The 14,785-nt window shown below is 42.5% G+C and overlaps 1 protein-coding gene across 1 annotated transcript in view; it reads left to right on the forward strand.

Annotated features, from left to right (window-relative positions):
- cacna2d1a (calcium channel, voltage-dependent, alpha 2/delta subunit 1a) overlaps positions 1–14,785 on the forward strand; it is an 86,351-nt gene that overhangs the window by 9,272 nt on the left and 62,294 nt on the right. Inside the window, exons 2-3 of the mRNA XM_035148136.2 lie at positions 7,576–7,657; positions 9,409–9,525. Of these exons, the coding sequence (XP_035004027.1) occupies positions 7,576–7,657; positions 9,409–9,525 (199 nt within the window). The remainder of the gene's footprint in view (positions 1–7,575; positions 7,658–9,408; positions 9,526–14,785) is intronic.

Consider the following 14,785-nt stretch of genomic DNA (forward strand, 5'->3'; position numbering starts at 1 on the left):
ATAATCAACAACACAATGAAAATGTCTTACACACAGAACGCTGACATCAAAAGGTGGAAGAAAGAGGGAATATAGAACAAATCGAGGAAAGAGTTGACGAAGAAGTGATGAATGGGTTGAAAGTGACTGTTTTTCTTCTACAAGGATCAGTGAGTCTCGCTGCTTGTTAGATGCCCTGCTTCATAATCAACGCTCTTATTAGCTTTATCCCCCAGTGGCTCAATTACATCCGCGCTGCTTCTCAAACATCCATATCTCTTTTTGTACATCTCCTCTGTGTCCTCCACATCATGGTGTCACCCTCGTCTCTCTCCAAGAACAGATTAGAACCCAAATTACTGTTATTAGAGGAGGATTTAAGGTTTCAAATTGTGTCAGACTGCTGGAAAAAAAACGGACTTCACAAATAAAACGAGTGTAAGCTGCCGGCTGCTTCCTCCGTGATGGTTTTAATGGTATTTGGAGATCAAATGTGGATCTGCAGACTGGGTTCTGGGTATAAAACACCTGAGGATGTTAACAAGACGAGAAGGTGCTGGAGTGGAAACTCTGGGATTGGATATTGAGCCCTGGATTCTCGCGGCTGCTCGCACACGGGCATGTTGGCCCTTTGGAGCCGGCACGAGGACGACCTTTCGGGGGGGGGTTTCAATCGGAATGATGGAGCGTCAGAAATCTCTGGATCTTTATTCCGTGGCTTTCCCCCCGGCTCAGGGTGTTTACTTGGTGTGAGGTTTATCCCATTGGTAAAAAACGAAGGGACACAGAGACTAAACGTACCAGTTGTAAAGCTGTGGAAATAATCCGGGTGAAAACCTGCGACGCTGAATGACAAAGTGAGGTTATCCTGTCTTTCTCCTCCCCTGTTGATCAAGGATGTTTGGGCTTGAAATGATGCCGTTAATAACACGAGTTTCAGTTGATATGAGGCGACGTGAAGCAGCGACTGCTAACCAGCGGGATGTGAAGATACTTTCTGTGACAAACTGTTCCAATATTTTGACAGCCCAAAGCGTAGAGTCTACAGGGTATTTATTCAAAGTTGCGCTGCTGCTTTCTCTTTCAGCGAGGACACGGAAATAATTCTGATATGAAAGTTCCCACAGGACTCGGCAGCAGGAGCTTGGAGGTAGCCTTCTCCAATCTTCCCCCCAGTGAACTCCATCTGGGAACCAGCTTTTAAAGTCGGATCACAAACTCGTCTTCTCAAAACCTTGAAATTAAATTAACTATGACTAAAGGAGAAACTAAGGAAAAAGAAACAAAAGTTTTTGTCAAAGGCGATTCAAGGTTATTTTCCTTTTTCACGGTATCTGTGTTAACATTGTACTGATTCAATCTGCAAATCAGACTGCATATAAAGATGGAGGACATGTGAAGTGAAGCCTAAGCTGCAGGTATAGGTCATATACTCATTCCCTCCATGTTAGTAGATGGGACATGGACCAAAATATATATCTCATAGTTTTCCTGATTTATTGAACCCAACAGATTTTTATTATCATAGTTTCTAAACACTGAAGTGTATTTACTCTCCGAGCTGATTGCCCTACAAGTGTCTTCACTCTGTGTCACGCAGCTGCACAGCTGATGGTCGGAGGGAGAGGAGACAGTCGCACACAGCTCGGCCAGAGGGGGGGATGTAGTCAGGAGTGAGAAGGTCCGGCCTTCATGCTGAGTCATGCTCTCTATTCTGGGCCTGTGTCCACTTCCCTGTGTTTGGATTGGATGCCTGCTCTTGGCTGGAGGATGAGGATAATTCTTTCTTGTAAATTAGAAATCAATTTTTATTTTTTACTTCACCCAAGATCTGTTTTTCTTCGTCATTTCATTGCATCACAACTATTTCGCTACCTCAGAAACGATGTGATCTCAAGACTCATTTGCATTAAAATTCACACATAAAATCTCTAAACACCAACACTCACACACATTAAATTAATCCTGCAGCCTTATATGTTTCATCCATTTAGGAGCATTGGAAACAAGCTGCAATTACACGTTTTGTCACAATTTCTTCTCCATTTTCACATTTGGTTTGTTGAACCAGAACAATAACGTTGTTGGATTTGGATCTTTGGATTAGTATTCCAGTAGTTGCTCCTGTGATTCTCTGCCCCACCCGGCTCTGTTTCATCTGTACCTAATTATCTCGGCCTCCCTTGTGTATTTGGTCTCTGTGCTGCTCCGGCTGTTTCGTGGGTTCGTCCATTCACGTCCCTCGTTTTCCTCACGCTTCAGTTTAGCTCCCTGTCGTTTTCTGGTGTTCCTGCTTTCCTGTCACCAGCCTGTAAAATTCACCTACATCCACAACCTGCCACTGTACTGCAACTTGGCTCCTGCTTAACAGCTGAAAACAAAACAATGAGCAGAATTTGCCGACTTCTGACGACATGACTGTCTATTGGTTGAGTATGTGTGTCACCGCTGCTCAATGCAACAATTGCTGGTATGGGGCCAATATTGTAGCAATATTAGTTGTGTGTGTATGTGTGTGGAGAGTTGTGTAACTGCATCTCAGTCCGTGTTTTGCATAAACAGATTTGTGAATGTGCAAAAGAACATTTATCTTTAAATATTTATCTGCACGTTCACAGATCCATGCAAACATTTGCTAATTTGTCTACACATGTACAAATAAATGCTACACAAATAAAGTTATCATTATTAAACGTCATTATGTACACACAGATTTTAAATACACATCTTGCAAAGCGCGATTTCCTTGGTTGTTTCACACATTTACAAATCTGATTACACACACAGGGATTGAGATACAGTCACACAACTAATATTGTCACAACATCAGCTCCATACTTGGGCTCCAAGTGACGTCAATGGCGCAAGATCGCATCTGTTTTTTCACTACACTACTTGTTACATTTCACACGGTCATATTTTTATAATTAGGTTTAACATTTAAACTTATAGCTGCTGCTCTCAGTGTATTTTCATTTTTCAGTCCATCACTGTAAAGACTAAATGACACTGTGTAACTCTGATCCCCTCCCCACACACATACTAACACGGACAAATGGGATCACACCCAGCTAATTACACTAAAAGCTCCTTCAGAAGAGCTGCACCTGTCCTGGTGACCTCTGACCCAGGCCAACCCCCCCGCTGCCCTCCGAGGGACCCGGTGCTCTGGTTACACACAAGCGTTGACACACACAAACACGTCAGCGTACACACACAAACAGCTGCCTTTACAGAGGCAGCTTCCCTTCCAGTCATTAGAGGGATGGGAGAGGTCGTCTACCCATCAGCCTCTGTGCTCGAGGCCACGGGGGTCAAGCACAAATTAAGACCCATGCTCACTGGTTTAGTAGAGGATGGAATCTCAATGTAATCTTTTCAGAATGTATTTGTTCATCGTAACTCCGACCAAGTTCGTCAGCAACTGTTCAAAGTCTGAACCTGTGATGATCTCACGGTCCAAACGAGGGCCAGCGTGTGTGTGTGTGTGTGTGTGTGTCATGGCTCATTTTCAAGTTCTATCCAGGTGAATGTGTGTGTGGTGTCACATAGAAAAAGACATTGCAAGCTGCCGAGGTAAGTGATGTCCAGGCTGATTGAAATCCCCCAAAACATTAGACACGTTTACTTGGATACCAATGTTCTGATATCAGCCCGATCAAGACAATAGTCAGAATAAGAAACTGCCATGTAAACAAAATTTCCTCAATACCTTAACCTGAATAACATCATATAGATAGAATATATTTCATAATATATATTTGTTGCATTTACTAGATATTTCATGTTAGATAAAATAAACTAAATAAAGGCTTCACTATGTTCGTTTTTGTAAAGTCCAAAGTTTTTATACTTGTGCATCATTGGCTGGTCAAAGACTGCCTCATAATAAAACCATGCACTGGTAGCTACTTGTATCAATGTAAGTCCAATTTCATATGTAAACATGAATAACTCCTGAATATACCATATAGAGAATCTTCACAGATATACTGAAGTAAGAAATATCTTTTAATGTTATAGACATTCTCAATATCATGTGTCTTACGCACTGGCTTCATTTCACTGGTCTAAATTAAGACCGAGGGAGGGGAGAGTTCAGAGGCCCCAAGGTCCTAAAGGATTTCTAGTAATCTGGTGCCAACAAAGTATTATGTTGCGTGTATCGATCCTGTTCACACAGTACTCAATGTGAACAGGATCCATATTCAGAAAATGTAGATTCTGTCACCACAAGGTAGAAATACTCTCTTTTGTTACTTTAGCAGCTTGTTAAGTAGGAAAGGAAAATTTAAAACTGGAACTTGTGCTGATTTGATTAAATAGTTTCAGAGCAGTTACTAAAGAAAGTGGTGACGAAAAACATTCTGACCAGAAACTGCAGCTCCATACGTCAGAAGAAGAACCGGATATATCCTCACTTGGTCACGACCTTCCATGCCTGGTAAAGTCGGGTGAACTCGGTAGAGCTGGTAGACTCATGACGCTTCTACTAAAGACATCGTACAACTGGTGATGCCAAAGCGTAGATAGTTCTTATCATTTGTAGATTTTACAGTTTTACATATTATGAAAATTGTGATCAACAATCTCCCCCAGATGTTGTAAAGGGCTGGTCTTCAGATCATCCTTCATCTCAATGTCGACTGAATGAATGAGTGACCACAACTACCAAAAATAAGAAGAAAGAAAAAGACAAAAATGAGTTTCAGCAATTGCCTGTCAGAGAAAAACAGTGTGCTCCATAAACGGCTGATATTAATGACTCAGTGAGACATGTGTGAGGGAGAAGAGGCTTGTGATGCCATCAGGTCTCACACTTGGCTGAGTTTTCACTTAGCTCCTCTCATTCCAGCTCTACATGGCTCACCAGCCATTTTGGAGGCGTCTGTCCTCTCCTTGTCGGGCACCCCTCACCCAGCTCTCCCCTCTCCCTCCTCAGATTTCCCCAAGGAGCAGGACAGAGGGAGTGGGGGGGGGGGGGAGTAAGGGCAGAATAGGAGCTGAGCTTGGGAGGGGATGATGATGCGATCTCATTTTTCCATGTCCTTCTCCAAGTTTCCATCCTCTCGTCAAATGCAGCACATGCTTCTTTGTTAAAACAATGTCCTTCTGCCTCTATTCTTTTTGACACTTGCAGCAAACGTCTGTCTTCACTCACGAGGAAGCCGCGCACTCTGGGGTTATTTAGGGAATGTATGCGTTCCACTGATAAGAGATTGTTATTTGTAAGTCGGCTAATCACAACATTATTTGGGATTTAATTAAACCAAGACAGAGACATTTAGAGTTTTGTGTTACAGACAAGTGAAGGAGCAAATCACTTTTAACCACAACCACTGTAATTAGACACCTTCCCTGGGTCATGTTTTATTGTTGTAACTGTCCTTTCCTTGTTTGGCCTCAGCAGAGAAGCTCTGCAAACACAGAATTACTCAGAGCTGTCTGGATCTAGAAATGAAAGGCTGAACTTGGATTGAGCAGGTTACAGTAAGAGGTGTTCTGCAAAGTTGGTCCTAGATTTGAGGAAAACATGCTGTGAAAATGTGGCAAATATAATTGATAAATGTCACGTTTATTATTTGAAGTACGCTAAAGACACATTTTTACTCCTGAATGAAGTCGGTGACTTTAAAACTCTTCTTTAGGGGAAGAGAATGACAAATATTTTACAAATCTGAGGTGGTTTAATTATGTGTCACACCTCCTCACTGTGCTAAATGCAATATATCAACATATACTGAAACTTTTTATAAAATGTTATCGATGTTTTACACTGCGATAATTATTGATATTTTCTTGTGGCCCAGCACTAACCTCATCTCTGTTTTGATGGAGCATAACCACACACACACACACACACACACACATTCACCGTTTTCCCATCAGACACCTGTTGGAAAACCCCACCCCTCTTGCTTAAGGACAACTCGGCTAATTTGGAAAAGTCCCATGCAGAACAACCACAATAGACACCTGCTCGCTATGGTCAGTGGACCTTATCTGGACCCTGGAGCTGGCTCTGCATGTACAGTAGTCGGCAAACATTTCCAACTATGGCTCTGAGACATAAAAACCCATCTCTAAAGCCATCTGGAAGAGATGATATCCTTATTTCCTCACACTGCATGTGTGTGTTTGTGGATATTCATGCACATAAGTGTGACTTGGGGGTAAAAGTAATGTGCTGACAGTACACACATCCTGTATCTGCCCTCAGCGACCAGCAGCTGTCTCTCACAAGGCTAAATATACTGCGCGGCTGCTATGCCACACATTTCCAGCGTGAGCTAACCCCTGATCACGTTACACTGTATTTTTTAAATAAGATAACATAGACGGGGTTCATGTGTCAGAGGCCCCTCAGTGCTGTGGAAGGTGAGGAGGGGAGAAAGGCCAATTTTCTCTATGGATCATGTATTTTTTATTTTTGGTGTTGGAAAGGAGCAGGTGGAGGGTTTGTAGGTGTAACAGTGTCGTGTAAAGGCCGAGTCATGCTTCTGCGTGTACCCTACGCAGAGCACCGCCCCAAAAATGTGACTAGGCATCGATTTGATGCAGACCACAAGAGCTGTGATTGGTCCACTTGGTAGCATCACATTTACCGTCATTTTTGAGTTGAGTTGCAGGAATGAACACGAACGACGTCTTTCTTGTCTTCGTTGCAGTTGTTTAAGAAAAAGTCATTGCTCTTCAACGTCTATCTTCAACATTTCTAAAACTGTTCCGTTACTGCCTAAATAAAGGAAGTTGTCTCCCTCATTCATTTTAGAAATACACATAAATAACTTTGCACACTGCATCAGGGCCGTGTCGCCGTATCGTATCACATCTGCCATTTAAAGAGATTCATTGGTGTTTTGACAGTTCGGGGAATTGTGTGTATGGGGATGGTCTCATATTACACGCACATTCATGTACACGCGCACAGAACCTGAACTGAATGTCATGTTTTCCATATAAGGATCCACTGTCCTTAAAATCCTAATGGCTAAATTAAAGGTGTAAATCTGATTTTCAACAGGTTGCACATGCTTGTAATGCTGTTGAGATATGTTTATGGACATGTGCATCTCAATGAGGTCATAGAACACGACTGGTTGTACTGATACTGGTTTGAAATGCAGAACTGGTTTATTTCACTGGATTAAAAAACTCTTGGATACCCTGATCTTACTAAAGTTGGTTTAAGTTGTATAAAACAAAGTCCAAACCATAATTAATGAGTATTTCTTTTTTTTTCTTGTTTATTCTCTTTCCCCTCCTGACTGATCTTTTCCCATCAGAATATATTAACCAGTATCTCACCCCCGAGGATTCGACACTCATGCTGAGAACTATGAATAGCTCACGCCTTAATGCACAGCTCATGTGGAGTAGAGCAATGTATTCACTTGGCTAAACATTATTATTTCATGCTTCCCCTCCCTGTGCTTTTTTAGCATATTCTTATAGTGAGAAGTAAAGCACAGGTCATGTGATCACATGGGCTCTATTCAAACTGAAGGAGATGTGCACAACCCAACACATTACTTGTGTTTTGGAAACTTTACGATTGTGTACGATTGACTAATCGATTGTTTTTTGTGTTCTCAGGGTAAAGGAATGGGTCGACCAGATGCAAAATGATTTGATCATGTTAACAGACACATCCAGTGGCCTGCAGGACCTAATACAGGTAAACACCACCTCATACACACAAGCTGATGTTGGGTGGAAATGTAATCCCTCACTTGTGGAATTGTACTGAAATTACTTTTAATGTCATTTTAAATAAAACCTGTTTCACACAGATTCATTATTGAGCTTTGCTTTTGTTGACTGCTCTCACAGATATTATTGCTGCCTGCTCGACCTCAGTTGTCACAACGCATCACCAAGCTACAGTGTACATATATATATATAGCAGCTTCTTATTAGACTTAATGGTGAATCATTGCACTCTGACAACCCTATATACGATCAGATGAGATCAACGTCACAGACACAGTCTCCTGCACTCACTCACTCATGAGCTCACGTGCAGGAGAAGAAGATGACTTTTTGTTTTGCATTAATTGCCGGAATGCATCTGGAGCTCCCTGCTCGAGAATCAGTCAGTCGGCCTTAAAGCGAAATCATTACAAAACGATGTGGTGACGTGACTTATCACCAGATTTGTGAAATATACATAACTGTCACAATTTTGTGTCACCAAATCCGCTTAAACAGCTTTTTCACCCAACCTGATCTCTTCTTCTTCTTCTTCTTCTTCTTCTTCAAATATTGTTACTAGAAGACACATTTTTGAAATTTTGAGTATTATGCACACAACATCTACAGTTTGTCATTACTTGCAGTACTTTTAGTCCCAACATACAGAGTAGATAGAGAATACATGAAAGTAATTCTGCATCCCTTATTGCAACATAACCCAAAATCTAAAAAAGCAGTAGGATTACCCTTTAGTATTTGTCTTTCACTAAAACAAAATCCATCAGACGCCTAGAGGACGAGGACACATGCACGCGCCTCAGTCGTGTGGTTTGAATGTCGGACAACAGAATCCCTCTAGGCTGCTAAATAATTGGCTGTTTGGCATTTGTGTGTGTTCTTTTTTATATCTTTTGCTAGAACATATTCCGTCGCACAGTGAGTGGTCCTCTTGCGTAACCTGACAGTGCAATTCAATCAGTGCACATGTAGCTTCCCGCTTTAATCAGCGTGATGTGGTCAGTGAGATCCAGTGAAGAATCATCAGATACAGTAAATTTTCACACTCTAAGGGGCAAACTAAAAGATTTATGACAACTTGTCACGTCTATGCATCGCATTTGTATGCAATGACCTCATCTGCTTATCCTGTGATCTTACGTAACTGGAGAGCTGAGGTTTCATCCTGATAAGGGCATGTGTAGGGAAAGTGATAAAACATCCAAAAGCCATTAAAGATATTATCTGTAATGCAACTTTTTGCTCTTGCTACAAAGCCAATGTTAGCATTGATACCTTCCTGTCTGCCTTGTACAGCTGGCCAATGCCCTTTCAGTTCCCACAAGCTACGCAATACCCCTACTCAGCTTCTTTACATCCCCCTACCACTTACCATCATCATGTGCCTGTAGGACTTCAACATAAAATGCACGATCATCAGGCAAAATATTTTTCAAGCTCTTATTTTGGTGGTTTAGGGCACCAGGTAATCAACATTGCTGTGATAGCTCAATACCTTTTTATATCCTTCTACAGTGTTTTGGCATCCAATGCACCTCAAACTCATAAATCTATTACAGTTGACCTTCGTCAGTTGTACTTCATTTAGCCCACTATATATCTATTGATTTATATATGTAGGTAAGCTAACTGCTAACTAAGACTAGGGACATATGCATTTCTTCGGCTCTGTTCTGCTTATCTCTGACCCTCGTTTTTCCTTTGTGATTGTCTCAGATATTTAAAACACACAAAGCTCACTTCAGCGTGGAATCGAACAATCCAGGGGAACTGGTGTCGACGGCCGCTGGGAACATAGAGAAACTGCTGGCTAACCGCTCCCAAGCCCTAAAGGTCAGTGTGATCTCCTTACACATAATAATTCTGTGGCTCCCTCTGGGAAATCTAGATTGGAACATGACGTTTTTTTCGTCGCCTCTTCGGTCATTGTGGTGCGATGCGAATTTGCCATCAACTTGACCCTTAAGAGCTGTCGATTTCTGTATTTTGAGATGGCACATGTGGTCCAGTGTGTGTCTCCCTGTAGACAGAGCCCAGGGAGACGCACAGAAAGAATCTGCTTCTACTCATTTAACGTCAGAAGCAACGCTGGAACACAGCCACTGCTTTAGGCCATGCTCTGATCCAACACAAGCAGACATCCTCCAGCCAGATGACTTAATTCAAAGTTACCAGTCTGGGGCGTGTTTGTGTTGTATCACTTTTTGTCACATAACGTTTAGAAGCCATGCTAGCAGTATATAGCTCCAAGGGATTTTGGTCCAGACATTCATGGTTCCCAGGGGATGAATCCTGCTTTGATGAACTATTTCATGGACTGCTGGGAAAGTCCATAAAGTCATTGTTGCCTGAAGATGAATCCTACTAACTTGGTAAACCCCAGAATTGTATTTTTGAACAAACCTCAATTCTGTCAGGTTAAAAATATAATTTATCCAGTACTTTTTATCAAATAATAACTGAACTGATAACATCCTCATTAGCTTAATTTGTGTTTAGTGTGAATGAACCAGTGTAAACATGCTAACTCACTAATCTAAGATGATTGACAAGTTCACCATTACCTGCTTGGAAATCAGCTTAGTTACTCTTAAGAATGTTTGGATGCTATTAGCAGTCTAAGCCTCACATAGCTGATTGTGTGGCTATAGACTCCAAACAACGACAGAAACAATAATAATAACTGAATTTGTCTCGAACCTTTAATACAATAAAATGCAATCCAAATAATCAGATTACAAAGGTCAACAAATTAATCGAGCCATATAACCTTTAACTGTTCCTTGGTTTACAATCCCCAGTTTCCCTTTCTCGATCAATCTGCCTCAGAGAGCCAGAAATACCAAATTAAGGCCTGACAACCTGTTGCCATAGTTACCCTCTCATTGATTACCCCATCAATCCAACCGAGCGTTTCGTTTTTCCCTACATCCTAATAACTGCCAGGGGATGAGGGGACAATTAGGTTTGGTGTTGTTGTTGCGTTGCACCGTGGGAGAGGAGCACAACTGCTCAGTGATTTGACGGCAGCAGAATGGAGATGTTACACCACAGGCTCTGCTCTTAGTGTTTTTTTTTTTATCAACACCATCTGCTGTTTATTTCACCTGTGCGAGTTAATAGCACTTTCTTTGCTCTTTGCTGGAAATGTGAACGCAGCGTTTGAGGCAGGGATGGTATCAGGTTTTTTTTGCCGAACACCATATGCTGATGTTCTTTGTTGTTTTCAAAAAGTGTATTTCCTCGTCATTGCATGAGCGTTACAGAGGTGACGTCTCACCGTGGTGTGGTATGGACTGTAAATGGCGCTCTGCGTAATGAAGTGGAATTGAGCCAGCTTTATGGTAATCGATTTATGCGAGCTACCATAAATAGTCGCAGGGTGCACTTAGCCGGATCGTGAACTGAAATGGGGAAAGGGGAAAGGACGACTGAGGCATCCGTTATGTTCTTGACCCGACCAACCCTCATCTCGTAGTATTTCTACGCACTAATTTCGGTCGGTGGCAATCAGTATCCTCCCTCCTCTGTTTCCTATCATGCTTATCTTTCTCCTCTGTGTTCCATCTCTCCCTCTGTTTACCCTCCGTTCCATTTGGAGTGGCCTGATGAGTATGAGAGGAAAAATGACGAGTTGAATAGGGAGGGAGAGTGGTGGGAAGTCCACAAGTGCATTAAGCCACACCTCCCATGAGGAAGCAAACAAAAGACGAGATTGCCTATCGCAGTTCTCCTATCTGTTGGGATCTCGGCCTCTTAGTGCACAATTCAACAGGCAGCTCTGTGCTGCTTTCACACTGCACTGCTTCAACATTTCAGCTGTTTGGGCTGAGTCACTGCGTCAGTAGAAAATAACAAAGACAGAACAGATGCAGAAAGAAAGATACATTTGCACCATATTCTACTGATTAGCCTATTTCCATCCATTATCTATAACGCTTCAGGGGGAGCTGGAGCCAATCCCAGCTGACAGTGGGTGAGAGGTGGGTTACACCCTGGACAGGTCGCCAGCAAATCACAGATAGTCTCAGCTGTCAATCATGATGTTTCACCGCGTTTTATTGACGTCAAATAACTAACGATGTGATGAAGAAAGCATCATTGATGGAAAATTATTTGATGTGTACTTTGACTTTGTAGTTGGTCCATGTCCCATCCACTAACATGGAGGAGTTGGGACTTATGACCTCAACTGCAGCCAGCCACCAGGGGAGATCCAAGTTAGTTTCCACGTAACCCTGTGGTTTCCATAGTTACCCATGTTCTCTGTGTCTTTGCTGTAGTGTAATGAATTGTTCTACATTTCCCAGAATGCATTGTGACATCTACTATTTCACATGGATTTAGGGGGGTAAAAAGCTTTCCAGTGTTTCCAGTCTTTAAAACCATCAATATCTGACTGGTTGCTATTGATTGCTGATTGATCTTCATACGATGCATCACAACAAACTAAAAATTTAAGGGTTAGATTGAGTGTAAGTTGGATGAATGGTGGCATTTCTCTTTCTCTGTCACTGGGCCAACTTCTCTCCTCTGGCTGTGCTTCGAGACTGTTTATTTGTTTGTGTGCGTGTGTGTGTGTGTGTGTGTGTGTGTGTGTGTGTGTGTGTGTGTGTGTGTGTGTGTGTGTGTGTGTGTGTGTGTGTGTGTGTGTGTGTGTGTGTGTGTGTGTGTGTGTGCGCGTTCCCGCACTTGTCAGTGAGCACAATCCCATTAGAATGATGGCTGCTGTCATTAACTTAATCAGGGGCCGGCTTGGATTTGCTGTCTGTCAATCTGACATCTGCCCGTCCTGTCGCCTCAATTCAATCGCAGCGTCTTGATGCCGGTGCTCCCTTGACATGCAATCTCTCACATGTTGGCAGCTGTGGCCACTCGGTGAGGGAGAGAGGGTTTCCATCACGGCAAACGCTTTATGGCACAGATCAGTTTTATGTCAGGCTCATAGTGGGAATAACTCTGCAGAAAACAAGAAGCACACTTCCCGAGACGGGCTCTGAGCTGCTTGATGTAACGTGTGGTGGATTTCAAAATATCACATAGCGATGCTTTCACCATATTTAGATTTATTCATGAAACTTAGATCAATACTTTTCCTCTACACTGTCATATATATATAATGTGAGAAATCCTACTTCCCAGGAAAAGCCACACATATAGTTTGCAAACTAAGACAGTGACTATGCTCTTAATGGGAAGGTGAAAATATCTTCAATTTACTCCAATGAAATCAACTGTAACACCTTATGTTGATATTACAACCAAAAGCACAAGTGTCAACCTGTGCCCCTGAAAATAGAAGTTTCTATCTGCGCATGCTTTGAATTTGAAAGGATTTGCATCGTGCTCGGGCTGTACAGAGGTTTCCTCTCGGTTTGGAACAGTTCCACACGGAGCTGAACAGATCCGCTCGAACACAAATGATCAATGGTGTCATTTGGCTTAATTTTTCCTTATTTACAGTGAGCAGCGCTGTACAGATTCACCCAAATGATTATTGACTTCCAGATCTATTTGGCCTCATTTTTCTGTTTCTATGTTGTTACTTTTTATGTAACTTTTTATGTGGCTTTTCTGCTGCTGAGTTTTACGTGATAATCTGAGCTGTGGTAGAGTTACAGATTCTTTTAAGATCTTCTTTCTATTTGGTTTGTTTGCAGCTCTCCTCTCCCTGTATCTCCCTCTGCTCCACACTGCTCACATTCTGTCACACGGTTCTGTTGTCACAATAAGAAAAGTATTTGTCTGGTTCACACACACAGACCTGCACAGTTTCTGCACCTACTGTCCTTCTGAATAGACTTTACCGTGAAGGTGTCAGGGTTAAATTCCCTTTGGCTCCTCACACTCGTCTGTTTCAACCGTTTCAAGTTAACGTTCACAAAGCATTGCTGTTCTGACTGGGGGGAGATTATTTTCTTTTCTAACCACTCAAGGGCGATCAAAAGAATTTGCCTCTTTCATGTCGCGCCACGGGCGGCACGGTGGAGCAGCGCTCAGCACCGTCCCCTCACAGCGAGTGGTCTTCTGGGTTCAAACCTCCCGGGCGGGGAGGGCCTTTCCCGTGTTGGAGTTTGTACGTTCTCCCCCTCCGGCTGTGTGGGCTCCCTCCGGGTGCTCCAGCTTTTTTCCACAGTGCAGATACATGCAGGTTAATTGGCGTCTCTAAATTGCCCGTCGGTGTGAGGGTGCAGGGTTGTGTGTGTTTTACATGTCTCCTCTGCAGGGTGGTGCTGATGGACGGATGTTGCACCACAATATTCTGCATTGTGCGAAATGTGGTTGATATTTTTTGTTTTTTTGTCAGAGGGGGATGTTGCTGTGTGTAAAACCACATGTGCCAGACTGAGAATTATCTCCCACATCTCTTTGATACTTCAGAAGATTAATCAGTTTCCTGAGGCGGGTGCTGTCGTAGATTAGTTTCACTGTGGATTCAAACTCTGGAGATTACAGCTGCCGAATCTTTACAGACCCACTGGCTGCACTCCACTTGTGGCTCTGAATGCACATGTAGACGCGAGTGCAATCACCGTTCTTTAAATTCCTCCTCTTGTTCTTCACTCTTGTCACATATGGTGTTTTGTTTCCCCCTGTTTTTATCTCTGTACTCTCTCCTCCAACCCCGTCCCTCCGTCCGTTCTGCTCCTAACTCCCTCCTAACTTCCTTTCCCATAACTTCACCCTGATTCTCTGTCACTCCTCATTCCCATTTTCCCCATTGTTGCTTTGCCCCGTGTTCCTCCGTCCTCCCTTTATGTCCCATCGTGTTTCTTCCCCTTTATAGATGCGCGCGTGTGTGTGTGTGTGTGTTTGAATATGGATGATAAACTCTTCTGAAAGTGAAGAAATGTTTCACGTTAAAATTTGATCTCTCTTCGTCTCTGAGTCGTCTCCCCTCCTCGGGATATTCACTCCATTAAAGATGCAGAGAGTGTTTTAAAAACAACAGTGTTTCATCACATCTTGTTTAGCATAAGCAGCCAGACTGATGCTTTTCTTATTTGCAATAGTGGTCACATGTGAGCATATAACACAAAATACTGACAGTGCTAATGGAAAATCATTTTATTACATTACAACTCGCTAATCA

Source organism: Hippoglossus stenolepis, chromosome 22 (genome assembly GCF_022539355.2).
Source record: "Hippoglossus stenolepis isolate QCI-W04-F060 chromosome 22, HSTE1.2, whole genome shotgun sequence".
Classification (NCBI taxonomy): domain Eukaryota; kingdom Metazoa; phylum Chordata; class Actinopteri; order Pleuronectiformes; family Pleuronectidae; genus Hippoglossus; species Hippoglossus stenolepis.